At 39.3% G+C, this 20,230-nt stretch overlaps 1 protein-coding gene across 6 annotated transcripts in view; it reads left to right on the top strand.

The window, feature by feature from the left end:
- Positions 1–20,230, top strand: part of ERG (ETS transcription factor ERG) — a 212,730-nt gene that overhangs the window by 173,421 nt on the left and 19,079 nt on the right. For 5 of the 6 annotated variants that reach the window (XM_075132762.1, XM_048866831.2, XM_048866805.2 and 2 more), the window contains 4 exons: positions 3,334–3,485; positions 8,823–9,026; positions 9,978–10,058; positions 13,034–13,105. In XM_075132762.1, the coding sequence (XP_074988863.1) occupies positions 3,334–3,485; positions 8,823–9,026; positions 9,978–10,058; positions 13,034–13,105 (509 nt within the window). The remainder of the gene's footprint in view (positions 1–3,333; positions 3,486–8,822; positions 9,027–9,977; positions 10,059–13,033; positions 13,106–20,230) is intronic. The other variant, XM_048866822.2, reaches the window with a different exon arrangement.

The following is a 20,230-nucleotide window of genomic DNA, read 5'->3' on the forward strand; positions in this document are numbered from 1 at the left end:
GCCATTGACTTCAATAGGGTCGCAGCGATGACTAAGGGCAGAATTTGGCCTGTGTTTCTGACTATAAATGTAGTTAAGTGTGCAATCTCATTTTACACAGGTGCCATTTCTATTTGTTATCGGTAAACAGAAAAAGCCAACATTTCAGCCACAAAAAGATTTTCTAAGAAACTTTCTCACAACATGTAACTATGTCTGGGATTTATTTTTTTTTTTTGGTCTGTTTGCCTCTGTGTAGTAGAAATAAGGTTTAACAGGCTGCAGTAATTAATTCAATTTATATTTTGAGGTGTGCATGGGGGAGAAATTTACTCTCTTAAAAAATGCCCAAGTATTCTGACTGTGTATGGGCGGTGGTAAAATCCACCATCACCCAACCTGAGGCCTGGGTGAGGAGCTGCTGTGAACCTCCAACATCCACACACATAGCTGTTATTCAGGCCCATGGCCTGGCATAGTGGTTGCGGGAACCTAGCACTCTACTGCATGGCATGTGCATCTATCAAAAAATAGGAGGTTCAGCTAAAGCAATGTGCTCTATCTAAGGCTCAGATTATTGCGCTGTTTCTCTATTAAATAAGAAACAGCTACAGAATTCACCCAAGATCTACTGAAATCACATTCTGGGATCTGGAAGACAATATGTTCCAATGGATACAAAATGGGACTGGAAGTCAGGAGGACTGGAGGAGTTTTCCTGGCAGTATATAACCTTGGGCAAGTCACTTTAGCCAAAATTTTCAAAAGTGTATCTCATTATGGGAAACCGCAATCTGAGACATGTATGTGAGGGCCTGATTTTCAGAGATGCAAGAACCCACAATAGCAGTTGACCTCAACTGGATATGTGGGTACTCAGCATCTTGGAAAATCAAATGCCATATTCAAGTACTGCACAAATGCAATTTAATATAAAATAAAAATGGAAACACCAATAACTTGTGGACACTTTGAAAATTTGGGCTATAACTTCTTTCTACCTCCTCTCCTCTTGTATAAATCATTCTTGGTTAAATTCTGTCAAATTTATGGTGGAAAATGCTATATAATTGCTAGGTATTATTGAAATGCACACATGAGATTATTATAAAGTACATATAGATAACCTATATTAATAGTTTGGTTGTGAAATTTAGACATAGGGTAAAATATCTGCCACAAAAGTTGCTTTGAGAAGTGTGTTGAATGCCTAATCTGTGCTTTTTATGGCCTAATTTCCTGTCCAGGACCAGCCTAAAAGAGCTCCAAACTGAATGGAACAAAAGTAGCAAAAGCAAAAGCCTTATCTCAAGAAGTTTCTCTCTTGCTGAATTGTATGCTGTAGACTGTATGTTGTAATGACATAGCCACAGCACAGTAATGGCAAAACAATAGGTCCACCAAGCATTAAATTAGTTCAGCACAAAACTTTTTTTCATACCCACTGAAACAATTTGGCGATACTGGCTCCAGTTCAGCAAGGAACTTAAGCACATGCCTAACATTGCCTTCAGTGGGACTATTTATGAGCCCGGTGGTTTTCGAAATTTTTGTATTGGTGACCATTTCACATAGCACACCTCTGAGTATGACCCCCCCATCCTTCTACATTAAAAATGAGGAGGGGTAATTTAATTTAATTGAATGGGGGCTGTGGACCATCAACCGCACAGAACTGACCACTCGCAATCCCCACATAACCATCTTGTGACCCCCTGAGAGGTCATGACCCTCCGTTTGAGAACCCCTGAGCGAAAAGTGAGGCATGTGCTTAAGCAACTTGCTGAATTGGGACCTCATAGTTGGACTTTTATTTAGATATTAATTGATATTTGAAAATTAAAAATATCAGCATTTTTAAAATGAATCCTTAATTGAAAATTATACTTTCATATAACGGTACACATTAAGATAATCTTTAGGAACTATCCCATTTAACTCATTCTCCTACATATGGTGTATAGACTCTGGGCCAAATTGTGGGTCCTCTTCCAACTTTTGTCCCCATACAAATGCAAAGTAGAGGTGTGAAAGCGTGCATAATCTGGTCATGTGTGATCTTCTGCATTGACACCCATGCAAATTGCTTGTACCAGGAGCATAAATAATCCGAATTGGGGAGGGCACACAGTATCCATGGCTAGATTGAAGGGACCATGCTAAAATACATGGACCATATCACAGGACCGCTTTGCCCTATCCTGAAATGGACCCCCATGATTTAATACACGGAGGACACTGTAGGTTCTGTGGAATGTAAACTGATCGGGTTTCGGAGAAGCCAGGATTGAGGTGCAACTATATTTATGGGGTTAAAATGTCCAGGAAAAGAAAATCTTTTAAGAGTGTAATTTTCATGTAAACAGAATGTCTCTCTAATCAACCTGACCTGCTGCCTATTACATACATCCACAGCACAGATGCATTATTGCAATAGCAGAATTAAATGAATGCTTAAGATATTAGTACTGTATAACTTTAAAAAAACCCACCCTCTTTACATTTAAAGATATTCCCCTGTGGTTATGCTCTTTCTTTTGATTTTTTGAAGCAATATTTGTCTATATGATGAAACACATTGAAGACATTAAATTAAGGGTCAAATATGCCTGTGTCTGGCGGGAAGAAAATTGTGATGCCATTAAAAGGCCATTAAGGAACCCCCTATGGAACGTTAAACTCTAAAGGCTCTATTCAGAAAGCAAAGCCAAAAGTAAAAAGGTGTCTGGTTGCAGATCCTCTGCAGACGTCCACTGCTTGACTACAGTACCATGGAGACTGTGTTAGGCAGGAGCTGAAAGTCTTTCCCAGTCATGCATGTGGTATTTTGAATCATGGCTTTGGCAAAAGCCCCTTTTATATGGGCATACATAGAAGTGTCTGCATTGCACTACATGATATACATCTAATGGCACTGAGCACATACCTAGTGAAACAATGGCAACCATGGAGGTAGAAAGTTCTCCAAAGCTGAATAATAACTCTGGCTTTAAGTATATCTGTGTATTTTGCCATGTTCTCTATATCTTATATTTAGAGAGAGAAGCAAGGTCACTGCCTGTAACAGTCCAGTCTAAATCCTCAGGCCTCACCTCTTAAAATAAATTAATTACTGGCCATAGTATGTTTGCAAATATAGGGCCAGATCCTCAGCTGGTGTAAACTGGTGTAGTTTCATTTAAGTCAATCATATTTTCAGAGCAAAATCAATTAATGGACCAGAAGCGGGGTCTTCCCAGATGACTGCTCAGCCCTTACAATAAAGTCTCTCTCTCTCATATGCAATTCGAATACTAATAAAAATATTAGTGACGGTGTTATAATAATGTAGGCAAATTCTGATTGTTTTTCTAGGAATTCCCCTGATGACTGCAGTGTGGCAAAAGGAGGGAAGATGGTCAGTGGCTCAGACAATGTCGGGATGAACTATGGAAGCTATATGGAAGAGAAACATGTTCCACCACCAAACATGACAACTAATGAACGAAGAGTGATTGTTCCAGCAGGTTAGAAGCTTTAAAAGACCCCACACACACACTTTTAAGTAGCAAAATCTGTTACTGATATTACTAGGAAATCTGTTAACCTGATAAGATTGAAAGAAGTTTTTTTTTTTTATTAAACTAGATATGCTACATGTAAAAGACAAAGACAGTCTGATAAGAGAGATTAGGAAGAAAGACTACTAAACTCCCAGAATTGTTATGAAGAATGAGTTGAGAAATATAACAATAAAGCCACCTCATCAGCCAATGCTGCCCGCATTTTGGAGGTTTCAGATGCCTCCTGCCTGGGGTGCTTTCCCTAGCAGCCCCTTGCTCTCTCCCAACCATAGAGGCTACAACTGTCACTGATTCTTGTGCAGAGTACACAAGAGGAGGAAATGTTCCTTGCACAATTCCACCCCCCTGCAAGTCACAGAGGCAGTCTGGTCCTAAGCATAATAAAAAGAGGCCCAATTTGCGAAATTAAACAATGTATAAGAATCCATTTGTCTAGATTATTCTCTGTGTTTGAGCAGTGTAATAAATTTTAATAAGCAAACTAACAACTCCCTGCAAGACAATGGCATGGCTGTTACATTCAGTAGCTGGTAGCAACCTTTATTATGGAATTCAAAAGGTAATTGGACAGGGAGGCATTCACTACTTTGTGCCCTGTCTTCTTTGGGTACTTCAAGTGCTGGGAATATGCTTCATATTACAGAATGATCAGCATGCACACACCCAAACTCAAAACAACAGACAATCATGTTACAATGTAAATATATACACAGGACATCTGCATCACGTAGACAGAAGAGTATAATTTGCTATTAGTTATTGATCTGCAGAAATGACTTTGTATGAAACATTCCTGCTGCTACCACATTGCATAATGTTTTTACAGTTATTCAGTTGCTAAGGTCTGCAAGAGTACTAGCTGTGGCTAATTTTGCAAGCTGTAATTACATCAGTTATTTGTCAAGCAACATATACACACACACATATATATATATACACACACACATTGCACAATCCTCCACATGTATTTAGACAGGGCTTTTTCTGAACTGTAGCAAAGAGATTCTTTCTGTGATAAAGTCTTCTGCAAAATTGGAAACAAGCAGCACTGAACATGATAGCATTCATATGTAACTTTGCAAAATGAACACTTCTCTCAATGGTAGCTCTTGACTTTTCTGATCTTTTAATTACCATAGGCTTGTAAAGGTGATAAAGATGTCTTTCCTTTTAGCATCTCCCTTGAGATGAATCTAAATGTGAGCTAGGGAGCAAGATGATCATAGTTACAGCCAGTTATTTTGTAAGCTGTACAAAAAATACTTGGGTGAAGCTCATCTGTCAGACAGCTAGAGGTGTTTTCATTTCTCTTCCACAAGTGCAGTGTACACGATGATGTGGCAAAGCTTAGGAAAATCAGAACACAGGATTTATAACTCACAGTTAAGCTAATGACAAGAGTTCAGAACTCCTATTCAAATTCATCACCAAAAATAAGAAGCATTTCAAAAATTTGTACATATAATAAAATGGTTGGCGAACCTCTGAAGGTTTGGATGTTCACTTCAATTTAAACTGAATTTAACTGATGGACTTCTCATCATGAACACTAGTTCTAGCTCCCCACACCACCCACGCACCCTTTCCTCCCTCAGTAACCAGACCCACTATCCATGAAGATCATCAAGGTCCCTCAGACTATCATCCATGCCCACTAGGCTGTGGGCTGCCTCACACTTCCCAGTAACCAGATCATTCTGTCTCGGGCTGCTTCAAAATATAGGAAGAGTCTCTAAAGTTCCCGAGAGCTAAGGGCTTCAGACCTTCAAAGGCTTAAAATGGATGTAGCCTAACTAAACGGGAAGCCCAGGATGCATGGAAGTTGAAGTGAGCAGGTGCACGTAGTCTGAAAGACTTTGAGGAGCACCATAGACCTTTGAGAATGGTTTTGGGGAGCAGAATGGGTTAAGACTGATTAGGAGAGGAAGGGAGGTTTTGAGGTTAAGACACTTACTGCACAGGCATACAGAAGATCAAAGTTCAATTCCCAGCTCTACCATGGGATTAATGTGTGACCTTGGGCAAGTCACATAATCTCTTTCTTCTCAGTTCCCAATCTTTGGGAATAATGTATTTTATATGATCTTTTGTCTGTTTAAATATAAGATCTTCAAGGCAAGAGCTGTCTCTTACTATCTGTACGTAGAGTGCATGGCTTGATGGGACCTAATATTGGTAGAGGCCTCTAGACACTATTATTATACAAATAAATAACGAGGAGAGAGGTCAAGGGCTACGTGCATAGGATTCTGTGGGATGGTAATGGAAGGAGGGAATTCAGAGGGAAGAGTGGTGGTAGAGTTGGAGTTAGGGGTTAGAACTGTGTAAGTAACTGATTTTTTTTGTTCAGTGGATGAAATGAAAAATTGGAGGAAAAAATCATTTTGTGGCAACTCAAACCAAAAGTTTTAGAAAATTTTGGGGGAATCAAAAAAGTGGAAAGAATTTAATTCTGGTTCATACTAAATATTTTGTTCACCCCAAAGCAACATGTTTTTTCTTTATCTTGATTTTTTAAACTTTTTAAAATTATATAGATCTAATTAAAGTAACAGTCAAAATAAGAAGTTTCTCAAATCACAAAGTCAAAGTGTTTCAATATTTTGACTTTTTGGGGGAATTTTATTTTTTGAGGGTTTTTTTCAACTGAAGCAATTTGGCGAATTCAACACAAATTTGCAAAATGTTTCAGTAAACATGCATTTGCAGTTTTTGGTGAAACAACTTTTGTCCACAAATTTTGCTCAGCTCTTAAAAAAAAAAAAAAAAGGAGGGGGCGGGTCAGGAGAGGAATGGGCAAAGATTTGGAGGAATGGGCAAAGATTTGGACCAGTTCATTTTTTCCCCACAGCCAGATTTGTCAGTATCTGATATAATTAACAAAAACTAGTGCAAGACAGGTTTCAGAATAGCAGCCGTGTTAGTCTGTATCCACAAAAATAAAAGGAGTACTTGTGGCACCTTAGAGACTAACAAATTTATTAGACCATAAGCGTTCATGAGCTACACTCTCTAAAGTGCAAGACAGGATCTGGTTATTAGCATACAGCAGTACATCACAACATTCTAGGACAGGGCCAGATTAATGAGATTGCAGGCCCAGGGCTAATGTTTTTCTGAAGCCCTGTTTTTGTGAACCCTGTATTAATGAAAACAAAAGTGTACCCAGCTTCTGGCAATCAACAAGTCATGTATATTACTGAATAAACATGAAAAGAAAATTGAACACAATGAACAGGTTACATACTGCCTGGATAAACATAAAAATAGAAAACTTTAAGCGTCAAATGAATTGCTGTAGGTTTAAACTGGCATCTTGTGAGCTTTACGTGATTCAAATTCAGTTTTGAATTCTCAAATGACAGTAAATGAAGTAAATCCCATTCAGCTGGCATGATTGCAAGAGCATTAAATTTTGTTTCTACCATAGCTCACCAAAGACAACTTTTCATTCAGACAAAGCTTAGAGAACAATTACTCTGCTTCACAGCTGGCAATGGGTACATTCAAATACAGTCTCAATGCAATGAAAATATTCGGGAAGACATTACTCAGATCTTTGTCATGAAAAAATTTGCTGATTTCAAGAGCACTCTTATCCTGCATGTCACAATATCTTATAAATGCTGAAAATGGATACATTTTGGAAAAAGCTCAGGCTCTAGATCATTCGAGTAAGGGTTGAGCAACCAGTGAGTGCATGTTTTCTTCTCCTCTTCTCTTTGTATTTTTAAGGTTAGGAAAAGAATGCTCTATCTAACTGAATCTATGCTAACTTATTAAATAACAGGCCAAATTCTAAAGTCCTTACTCAGTCTTTCCTTAGAAAAAACTGTTCTTGACTTCACTGAGCATTTTGCTTGAGTAAGCAGTATGAACTTCACCAGAAACCTTTGAAAATGATAGTTACTGGCTTCTGTCCTGCAACAGGTGCTGCAAATACAAACACCTGTACCCAGTGGTCCTCTGCATATGGACAGGGGTTCACATCACTATGTGAACAATAGTGTAGGATAATGATGAGGCATAACAGGTGAAGATCAGTGATGTGGGAGGACAAGTTAACAGTAAAATAAGTATGTAATAAATAATAAACAGCAGTCCCACCTCACCACCGTACTTTGGACAGTCATTTTTTCTCAGGTCTTCTTTCCCCCTAATAGGCCAAATTAATTTTTTGTATAACTACACTGAAGTTAGTGCATCATGGATTATCATCGTCCAGTTTGACAATAATGTACTTTGTTAATTTAGTATTGGTCCCAATGGTGGCGTGCCCCAGGGGTCGGTCTTGGGGCCAGTTTTGTTTAACATCTTCATTAATGATCTGGATGATGAGATGGATTACACCCTCAGCAAGTTCGCAGATGACACTAAACTGGGTGGCGGGGGGAGAGGCAGATACACTGGAGGGTAGGGATAGAATACAGAGGGACCTAGACAAATTGGAGGATTGGGCCAAAAGACATCTGATGAGGTTCAACAAGGACAAGTGCAGAGTCATGCACTTAGGATGGAAGAATCCCATGCACTGCTACAGGCTGTGGACCAACTGGCTAAGCGGCAGTTCTGCAGAAAAGGACCTGGGGATTACAGTGGATGAGAAACTGGATATCAGTCAACAGTGTGCCCTTGTTGCCAAGAAGGCTAACGGCATATTGGGCTCCATTAATAGGAGCATTGCCAGCAGATCGAGGGAAGTAATTATTTCCCTTTATTTGGCACTGGTGAGGCCACATCTGGAGTATTGCATCCAGTTTTGAGCCCCCAACTACAGAAAGGATGTGGACAAATTGGAGAGAGTCCAGCAGAGGGCAACGGAAATTATTAGGGGGCTGGGGCACATGACTTACGAGGAGAGACTGAGCGAACTGGGCTTATTTATTCTGCAGAAGAGAAAAGTGAGGGGTGATTTGATAGCAGCTTTCAACTATCTGAATGGGGGTTCCAAAGAGGATGGAGCTAGGCTGTACTCAATGGTGGCAGATGACATAACAAGGAGCAATGGTCTCAAGTTGCAGTGGGGGTGGTCTAGGTTGGATATTAGGAAACACTATTTCACTAGGAGGGTGGTAAAGCACTGGAATGGGTTACCTAGGGAGGTGGTAAAACCTCCATCCTTAGAGGTTTTTAAGGCCCAGCTTGACAAAACCCTGGCTGGGATGATTTAGTTGGAGTTGGTCCTGCTTTGAGCAGGGGATTGGACTAGATGACCTCCTGAGGTCTCTTCCAACCCTAATCTTCTATGATTCTAATTTTATGCTTTGTGAAACCATTCAGATCCTACGTTATGGAGTACAGACCATGTACGTCAGTGGTTGGAATGGGCTGTGAAGGAATATGGTCTTCCAGACGTTGACATCTTGTTGTTCCAGAACATTGATGGGAAGGAACTGTGTAAAATGACCAAAGATGACTTCCAGAGACTCACCCCAAGCTATAATGCAGATATCCTCCTCTCACATCTACACTACCTCAGAGAGAGTAAGACAATTTCCATTCTTTATGATGGTTAGAACAAATCTATCAACAACATTTCCAGTTGTAGTACCTTTTCAATTTGGGATTTCAAATCTCCCTATCTCGAATATTACTGCTTCCGAAAATATTATGTAGGGCCTGATCCAAAGCTTATTTAAGTTGATGGAAAGACATCCATTGACTGGAGTGGGCCTTAGATCAGGCTCATTGTGACTACTTTCAGAAATTATCTTAAGAATATCTCCAAATGTCCATATTAGGCAAAAATTAATTTGAAACCCAACCTATTCATCCACAATACTGTAGGAAGAAAATCAAAGGGACTTTTGGTGATGATGTTTTTTCTGGTCACGTACTCTTCTTTCCATTTTAGGTTTGAGAACCCTAAATGAGAGTAAAAACATTGATTTATAAAGAAAATTCCAGGCATGATTCTATGAACATGTATCATCTGTTCTACTCTGCATAGGTGTATGTAGCTCTCATTTAAATTAATAGGAGTTATGTACATTCATGGAGAAGAGAACAGAATCTCCTAAATCTGAAACCAAAGGATTTGTAGCAGATGACTAACATTCTAAGGGGGAAGAAGGGAACAGTGAATTACTGATTTGAAGGCTGTAGTTTTGGCATAATTTGCATAATTTAAAACATTAAAATTAGTGAATATTGTTTTAAAAACAAACAAACATTGCAACACCAGTGTGGTGCAGTCTTTTACATACACATACACACACACACACAATCAGACTGAAATATTATGTATTAATAATATTATTTAAATGAATACCCTAGTTTAAGCTTTAACACGCACACACCTCCCCCACAAATAGCAGAACTAAACTGATTGTTACTAGACTTGCTTTAAAACAATCCTATCGGGGGAAAAATGTCTTTAGAAGATAATTCTCAATTTTTTTTCATTTTGGTGTTGCTTTTTGTTTTGTTTTGTAGCTCCTCTTCCACATTTGACTTCAGATGATGTTGATAAGGCCTTACAAAACTCTCCACGGTTAATGCATGCTAGAAACACAGGTAATGCTGGCATCGCTCCCATTCCTATAGGTCATCTTCTAAAAACACAGGATTCCTGTTTGAGTTGCATGCTAAAAAATGGAAATGGTAAATCACCAGGGAGACAGTGTATTCTCCCCTGATATTTGTGTAAGATTCATATTAGCAATTATGGGAGTTTTCTACACACACACTGAACAGAGGCGAGATCATTTAGGACCAGATTCTACAATTGGATCCCTGTGTGGAATTTAACTCTTGTACCCACAGAGGCGCAAGGGTCCACCCACATGCAACAAACTGCACTTAGTCTCTAAGGCTCTGATCCTATCCTATCAGATCCACACAGGTGGATCCTTTTGCCTGCATGGAGCCCCACTAAAGTCAATGGAGCACTGTACTGGCTCAGAAGTCCACCTGTACAGATCAGCTTGCAGTGTTGGTGCCTAAGTCTGGTTTATTTCTCCCATGCAGTATATTGTATCACATATTTAAATTAGGGTTACCATACGTCTGTATTTTCCCGGACATGTCCTGCTTTTTGGTTCTTAAATTGTCGTCCGGGAGGAATTTTTAAATATCTAAAAACATCCGGGATTTTGCCATTATTATTTTTCCCCAAAGAAGAGTTGATCATTCAAGAAAGAGAGTGAATGTTGATCACTCGAGAGAGTGCCCGCTTTTTCCCCCTAGCTCCCAGTGCTTTCGCCGCAACACAGCTGTTTCGTGCAGCTGGGAGGGAGTGGGGTGGAGGGGGAACGCGGTGCACTCAGGGCCGGGGCGGGGATTTGGGGAAGGGGTCCAATGGAGCAGGGAGGGGGTGGAGTTGGGGCGGGGACTTTGGGGAAGGGGTTGGAATGGGGGCGGGAAGGGGTGGAGTTGGGGCAGGGCTGGGGGAGGCGCAAGCAAACACCCCCCACACACGCACCCTGTGGAGTGTCCTCTTTTTTGAATGTTCAAATATGGTAACCCTATTTAAATACTATTTTATCACAAAAAGAACTGGATAAGCAGGGATTTTACTTTTCCCCGTTTTAGAAGACAATACTGACTATTTTGCTGATGGAGTATTTCCAGTTTTAATTTTTTAATTTAGATTGTACCAATAATAAAATGAAACATGCTAAATTAAAAAGGGTGTTATAACCTCACAAAATGTAAAAGATGTGTGGGATTTTTTTTAAAGCAAAAATCCCTTTTTACCATGCTAGGCCATTATCCTCTACTACTACTATGCTTGGGCCTTTTGAAAGTCAGGGCGTAGGGAGAAAATGTATTTTATGGACTGCTTTCTGTCCCCAGGTTTTCATGCTGCTTCCCTGAGTCTTGTTCTGTGCTGAAGTCCTACTAAGTGCTGATTCTTCTCTCTGTACAATGCTTTATAGATACGCACATAACCCTCCATCACATACATTGTCTATAATATGGGGCTTCTCACCAAGTCTCAGCAAAGTTTGATGTTATTTAAAATTAAAAAAAAAAAGTTACTACTTACCCTCCTATGAGCCATCCTGGACAAGTAGGAGATGAATATGAAACACTCCTTAAAAGTATATTTCTTCTGCAAAATTCTATGATGTTACAAAATTTCACTCAAAATATTTATGAAAAAAATCAGTGGAAGTTTTGTTTTGTTCTAGCAGTTGCATAACAGAGGGTGACATGGAATGCTATATATTATAATTTGATTAAATACAAGTTTTGAACATCACGTTATCATGCCTGAGGGTATTAGTTACCTACAGTGACCAGAAATAACAACTATTTAAGAAATGGAAAAGCTAATATCAAAAAAGAATGTGAAATATTCTGCAAATTTTCTTTCACTGTCATAATTAGCACTGTTTCCCTGCAAACTTACAGCATAGTTACTCAAACATTAAATGCTCTTTGCTAAGATCAAATGTTTCATATCCAATATATCCTCTATCGAGGGCTGCTAGGTTTGATCCAAAGTCCATTCAAGTCAGTGGGAGCCTCTCCATTCACTTCAATGGACTTTGGAACAGCCCTTAAATTTCATTTTAAAAGTAGATGGATTTGAGGGTCTTTTCCATCTCTATAAGTCACAATCCTAATTTAGCAGTGAACTTCCCCGCACAGTTATCCAGTAGTTTCTCAATGAATCCCTGTTACCTTTTCCTGTGTAATTGCAATGGTGTTGAGATTTCTTAATTTCTCTGCCCAAAACAAAATAATCTGCATTTACTTCACTGGGATTATTGATACACTGAAGCTACATAGACGGCATTTATGTCCGCAATATCATACAGTATGAAAGAAAAAGAAATAATATTTGTTCGGTTTGGTTCTGTTTGTATAAAAATGTGGGATGGGAACTTCAAAGGAGCCTGAGGGGATTAGTGTCCAACTTCTTTTAAAAGTCACATAATCCCCTTAGATTTCTTTCAGATTTCCAACCATGATAACTATAAATCTGTTAGCATGGTTAGAGCTATTTAAATTCCTGAAATAGTCAGACATCGTTTTCTGCATCAAACTGGTTATTTTTACAATGTTTCACTATACACCAAGAATTAATTCTCTGGGAGACTGATCCAAAGCCTATGGAAGTAAATGAAAAGAGTCCTATTTACTTCCATGGGCTTTGGATCAGGCCCTAGGTTATCTGCTGAAAATATGCACAGGTTAGGGAGATGTACACACTAAATAAAGATAAGGCAAAATAAATTGCACTTCACAACAGCTATGAAACCTGCTGAAATCTGGGGCCAGTTTTTCTAAATTTAAAAAAATATGGACTTAATTCTCTTCTTACCTTGGTTTACACTGGGGTATCTCCACTAATTTGAATGGATTTACACTGATGTAAAGGAGACTAGAATCAGGCCCTATAAACCTCACTCCTGGGTGACAAAACATTTATTCATATGCTTCATTCAAATACATTGACTGGCTGAAATAGAGTTACCAGTGACAGCACTGACTGTGGAAAAAACAGTCCTTATGTGTTTTGTCTCCACTTTTTCCTGCAGGAGGTGCAGCTTTTATTTTCCCAAATACTTCAGTTTATCCAGAAGTGACACAAAGAATTACAACCAGGCCAGGTATGAATGATGATCTTACTATGTGATGCAATCTTGCTCACTCTCACTATCCCTCTCTCTTTCTCTTTCAGAGACTCCTATAAAATAGCACAGTATATAAATGTTGAATATATATCTATAGGTATATATGGTCCCCTGTGTGGGATGAAGTGGGATGGAAGAGCAGCTTAATGAGTCTGTTTTTCCATAGCCATCTGTTTTTGAGGCAGTGTGGCCTAGTGGATAGAGCAGTGGGCTGGGACTCAGGAGACCTAGGTTCTATTCCCAGCACTTTCCATTGGCCTGCTGAGTGATCTTGGGCAAGTCACTTCACCTGTCTGTGCCTCAGTTTTCCCATCTGTAAAATGCGGATAATGATACTGAGCTCCTTTGTAAAGTGCTTTGAGATCTACTGGAGTAAGTGCTATGTAAGAGTGTGGTATTAGTATTATTATTTGTTTCTTCTCTCTCTGTTTACTGTTTATTTTTGAGACAAAATAACTAGATGCAAGGGTATAAAAGCATAAAAACAAACAACAAGAGATTCTTTAAGTATATCAGAAGTGGTAAGCCAATGACAGGTTATGTGGGTCCGCTAGATCACCAGGGATAAAGGGAACAATGAAGGAAGAAAAGAACAATGCTGAGAAGCTAGAGGATTTCTTCACCTCTGAGAATGTTGGGAAGATACCTAGCCTGGACCTTTGCTTTTCCAATAATAAAGAGGACGTACTAGCAGGGATTGAGGCAACAGAAGAAAGTGATTAAAAAGCAATACGTCACCAGGTTCAGGTGGTATATATCCAGGAGTACTGAAGAGACTTAAAATTGAAGTGACTGAGCTGCTAGTAAAGATATGCAATCTCTCACTAAAACAGCTAGTACACCAGAGGATTGCAGGATAGCAAATGGTGTATGTATATCTTAAAAATGCTCTAGATAGTAATCCAGGAAATTAATCATCATAGAATCATAGAATATCAGGGTTGGAAGGGACCCCAGAAGGTCATCTAGTCCAACCCCCTGCTCGAAGCAGGACCAATTCCCAGTTAAATCATCCCAGCCAGGGCTTTGTCAAGCCTGACCTTAAAAACCTCTAAGGAAGGAGATTCTACCACCTCCCTAGGTAACGCATTCCAGTGTTTCACCACCCTCTTAGTGAAAAAGTTTTTCCTAATATCCAATCTAAACCTCCCCCACTGCAACTTGAGACCATTACTCCTCGTTCTGTCATCTGCTACCATTGAGAACAGTCTAGAGCCATCCTCTTTGGAACCCCCTTTCAGGTAGTTGAAAGCAGCTATCAAATCCCCCCTCATTCTTCTCTTCTGCAGGCTAAACAATCCCAGCTCCCTCAGCCTCTCCTCATAACTCATGTGTTCCAGACCCCTAATCATTTTTGTTGCCCTTCGCTGGACTCTCTCCAATTTATCCACATCCTTCTTGAAGTGTGAGGCCCAAAACTGGACACAGTACTCCAGATGAGGCCTCACCAATGTCGAATAGAGGGGAACGATCACGTCCCTCGATCTGCTCGCTATGCCCCTACTTATACATCCCAAAATGCCATTGGCCTTCTTGGCAACAAGGGCACACTGCTGACTCATATCCAGCTTCTCGTCCACTGTCACCCGTAGGTCCTTTTCCGCAGAACTGCTGCCTAGCCATTCAGTCCCTAGTCTGTAGCTGTGCATTGGGTTCTTCCGTCCTAAGTGCAGGACCCTGCACTTATCCTTATTGAACCTCATCAGATTTCTTTTGGCCCAATCCTCCAATTTGTCTAGGTCCTTCTGTATCCTATCCCTCCCCTCCAGCGTATCTACCACTCCTCCCAGTTTAGTATCATCTGCAAATTTGCAAAATCACCACTACATGTTGCACTGGTTGAAATGACAGTTTAAAATTTGAACAACAACTGGTTCTTCTATATCTAATACTTTATTGATACGTTCAATAAGTCTAATAAAAAAGCAAGGCATGATTTTCCTTGCAGAAATTGTGCCAATTAGACCCTATTATATTATGATCTTCTAGGTTTTTCTAGAAGGTTTTTCCTAGAAGTTCATAATATAATAGGGTCTAACCGGCACAATTTCTGCAAGGAAAATCATGCCTCGCTGTTCTATTAGACTTCTTTGAACATATCAATAAAGTATTAGACATTGAAGAACAAGTTGACATAATTTATTTAGACTTTCAAAAGGACTTTGACAAAGCGCATCAGAAGAGGTTACTAAAGAAATTGAGTAGTAATGGGATGAGTGGCAAAATATTGTCATGGATCAAAAACTGGCTAAGACGTAATACTAAAAATAGGAACAAATAATCAACTCTTATCGTGACAAGAGGTTAACAGTAGGCACCTCACAGTACAGTTAGGATGACTGATGTTTAATGATCTGGAAAGGATGGTGACAAAATCTGTGACAAAAGTGAAGAAGCAAAATTTGCAAATGGCACAAAATTATTTAGATTAGTTAAATCCAGAGAGAACTGTGAGGAACTTCAGTGGGAATTAACCAAGCTAAGTGAATGGGCAATACAATGGCTGATGAAAGTGAATGTTGATAAATGCAATATAATGCAAATTGGAGGGGAAAATTTGAACTATTCCTATACCTTACTGAGTTATAAATTAACCTTATTAATTCAGGAAAAGGGACCTGGGCATCACTATGGACTGCTCAATGGAGACCTCTGCTCAGTGTACAACTGCTGTCAAAAAAACTAACAAAATGTTAAGCTGCATAAGGAACAGGGTGGAGAATGATATGGAAAAGATTATTGTGCCACTATATAAATCAACAGTGCAGCCTCATTTGGAATGTTGTGTTCAGTACTCGTCACCCCATCTTCAGAATTATATTTGCAGAATTAGAGGGCATTCAGAGAGAAGTGATGAGAATGATTAAAACCCTGGAAAAGCTCTCCTCTGGTGAGCAATTGGAAAATCAGGGATTTTTTACCTTAGATAAGAGATGACCAATGAGAGGTACATGATAAAATTATTACAAAATAATGAGAGGCTTAGAAAAGGTGGATTGGGAAAACTTCTATTTTCCGTGTGTCTCAATACAAGAATGAGAGGACATTCAATGAAATCAAGAGGAAGCAAATTCAAAACTGATAAAAGGAAATACTTTTTCACACAACACATAAGTAGACTTTGGACCTCATTGTCATGGGATGTTGTTGAAGTGCAGAGCTTAGCAAGATCCAAAGAGAGATTGGACATTTATATGCATAACAAGAATATTCAGTTGGAGTAGTAATTACCAACACAAATTTATATCAGATATGAAACCTGATCCTTCAGAGCTCTCAATAATCTCTAACTAATCCTATCTCTCGGAGGAAGATTACCCCAAATCTGCTTACTGTGTGGAGTCTTCAATCTTCCTCTGAATAGTTGGAAACAGGATAGCAGACTAGATGGAACACAGGACTTTTCCAGTATGACAATTCCTATGTACCTATCCTTAGCGCATACTTCTCTGGATGGTTCATTCATCTTTTTTTTTTAATACAGAAGAATCAAATATAATTTCCTTACATAAAATTAAAGTAATTTCTTATATATGTATTGCCTTTCTATCTCTATTTTTATTAGTTATTTGTTGTTCATTCTGTGAATCAAGAATTTTGATAAAGGTATGTTTAAAATATGATCAAATACATTAATATGATCCCTGAAACAACACATACAAGAGTTGTACAATAAAATTTTATTATGCCCACTGTCATGTGACCCTCTCCTCCCATGATACACCTCAGGGTTTGGTCAGAAGGGAAACCACATTGCTTCTAGCCAGGGTGTCCAGGAGAGAACTAAAGCTCCCATGAGGCTATGCAACACCAAAGGGAGCTGCAGTATAATGTTGAACTGATTCAAAATGTAATGTTTTGGGTCAGTTCAACCAACCAAAATATTTCAGTCTGGGTCCAGCTGACCTAAAATGTAAGATTTAATTTTGATTTTCCCAACAGAAAATAAAAACAATTAAGTAAAATCTGGGTACAAGGGTTCCTGGGTACAGGTGTTTTCTTAGTTTCTTAGTTTTCTTTCAGCAGAAAATTCCTGATAACTCTAGTTTTCAGACAAGGTCCAAATCTCAACTAGAATTGACACAGCCTAACTTTTACAGGGAAGCTATTCCATAACTAAATGCTCTTTTGCTAATAACAGGAGTAGCTATGATTGTCCTTGAGGCAGTCATTGATTACAAGTAAAAGGAAAAAGAGGCATAGAGGATGCTAAAGTAAAAATGCATTAGCCAAACATTGGGAAGCAATTCCAGAGAAGCAATTCCAGAGAGTGAATCAAAATTAAACAATTACCATTGTTAAATGAATATAATGGATAATAGGAAGTGAGTGAGGTTCCTGAAGAATTAGAAAGGCAAAGTCATATTTCTTCAGCTGTCCTGACAATAGAATACCAGGAATTTTTTGCAAGTTAAAAGTGATACACTGTAGTAGCTCAGGAAGGACTAATATGGGATTACCTAAATGTCTCATCAAATGAGAGTGAATTACAAGATCTGTTCTAGATAAGGACATATTGTACCAATTTCTCATGAGTAAAAACAGACCTGCTTATCTATGATAGCAATATGTTTAACAAAATACAAATCATTGTCCAAATAAACTCCCAGATCCTGAACTAAGAATGAAGTCTTAATTTTGATGCTGTTTCAAGTAGGGCTGAGAGCTGGATCTTTCCTTTAAAAGAGGGCGTAGTCACACAGCTGTATGATGATGTGTTTTGCCTCTTGACTCAAGAGTTTTCTCACAGTACTAAATTTATACTTCTTAATGAATTTCAGGTATGTGGTATTTTAAAAATAAAATCCTAACAACTAGCACTAGTATGCAGATGCACAAGTGCCATGCAACTGCCCTTAATATACAGTTACACAAGAGTTTATAATCTGAGCCCCCCTTCCCATCCCTCTCAAAAAAACAAACGAAGAATGGGAAGGAGTGCAGACTGGCTGGTGACAGGCACATATCTCATCAGTATCAGTATCATCAGTTGTTCTTTTCTACCTTTGTGGGAGAGTGAAGGGTTAGGAAAAATTGGAATTACCGACTTGTGCACCTGACATCACCCTTTCTCCCCTTTGCTTGTATATTGTGTCCTACTCCTCCTCCCTTTGGGCTAGATTCTTGGCCCAGCTCAAGATGTTGCACACACTGGTCACAACCCCCAAGCTGGGAATACCACAGCCTGGAAGGGTTTTCATCAGGTGCAGCGTAGCCAGCTTGTGCACCTCCTACCATGCACTCTGACAGTCCTCAGCTGGCTTATGATCCATTGTGGACCATAGCCACCTAGTGCTTGTTTAGAGTAGCCCCCAGGCTGTTCTAATTTTCATCCAGAGTTGGGCAGAGGATCGGGATCAGCTCCTTGACAGCACCCCCCCGTTTCTGCTGTGTGCAGTAGAAGCTGCACACAGCACACAATTTGACCCTTCGTCTGTCTTCGTTTTCCTTTTAGATGGTAAGTTCTCCAGTGAGAAGACTATCTCTAACTATATGCTTTAATGGTACTGAGCACAACTGGATCCCAATTTGATTGGGGCTTCTGGGTGCGACTATACTATAATAAATAATTATAATAGTACCGTTAACAGTTACTCAGATCAGGGATAAATACCTATACAGTTAGCGCTATTTTGTCCAATTCTCCATGTTTCCACAAGAGAAGAATGTGGTATAAAAGTAGAAAAATCAAGGATAAAAAGGCACAGTTACTTAAAATATAATACAGAACAAAAAGTGTGTATTCCAGCAAAAACGAAATTTTGAGAGTGTAAGATTCCATCAGACCACAGTGATGGCAATGCCAGTTATACACGCAAGCCAAACAGACTAAATAAATTAAAGGCAATTTGGTTGTGAATTACACATTACACTTTGTTTCCATTCCATTCTCTCTCCAGTAGTGTCTGAAAATGGGCAGATATACAAAAGCCACACTCAGTCAAACTGCCTTCTCAACTGGGTTCACAACTTCCTACCTGATTTCATTTTTAAAGACTGTCAAACAACCTTTCTAAAAGAAAGCTAAGACACTATTAAGAGTCTACCATCCATTCAAAGGAGTCTATGCTTCTCCCTTAATACAGCACTGATTTGGCAACAGGTGTATTTTATTCCCTTTCTTGAGATCTCAAAGGAGGCCCAAAATTAGTATATTGTGTATATTATAGCTACTGGAGCAGTGCAAAAAGAGGCTCCACACGGCCCAGACTAAGGTTGAAATTAAAGAAAGGGGAGGACGAGGGACCACTCCCTTCATCCCCAAGCTAGCTAATGAGTGGCTGGACACTCCTATGTCCCCTCACTGTGTGTTCTCCACCCCCGTTCAGCTGGGGCTGTCCCAATCACTGCCGGCTCATTGTTTCCCACCCTCTGAAGCGGTTGGGTGGCATTGCACTCTGGGGGTTACAGACACATGAGCTGTCATTGTCATGTTAACTTGTAGGGTGTTTCAGTTTCTTTTAGCAACTATTTGAAATTGTTTTTATGGGAATGGCAATGAGGAATGCTGAAGTATAAGCCATCAGCTAACTGTTAGCCAGAAAGAGGTGGGTTTTGTGAATGGTTCTGAAAAAGGAGAGTGAGAGAGGCTGTATCAAGTGTAAGAATAAAAGAAGGAGCCATAGGTGGGAGAACAAAAGGCAAATGAAAGCAGCGGAGTTAACAGAGTAAAGGGCACATGCAAAGTGAAAAGTAGCAGACAAGGGCAGAGATGTAGGGTATAGCAGAGGTACAGGATATTTAGTACAGCCTCACTGGGTTCAAAGGATATCAGGACTAGTGATTGCCTCAGCTACAGAGCAAATCCTTCCAAATGCTCTGTGATTAATAAGAATAAATAATTTATTTATTAAAAAGTTACATAACGTTAAATAAAAGAAAATGAAGTTTATCAAAAGTCTTAGTAGTAACTTAGTGGAATATCATAATAACAAAACCAGTGCTATACTGTCCCCACTAATATCCCCACTGGATGGGACCATATGTAGCTCTCAAGCCTTCCACATCTCGAGGAGTGGCAGCAGCAGACTAACAAGGCAGTAAAAAGACCAAAGTCCATTTTCTTAAAACAATGAATGGTAGAAGAGACTTTCATCTGAC

The sequence above is a fragment of the Caretta caretta genome, chromosome 1, assembly GCF_965140235.1.
Source record: "Caretta caretta isolate rCarCar2 chromosome 1, rCarCar1.hap1, whole genome shotgun sequence".
Lineage (NCBI taxonomy): Eukaryota > Metazoa > Chordata > Testudines > Cheloniidae > Caretta > Caretta caretta.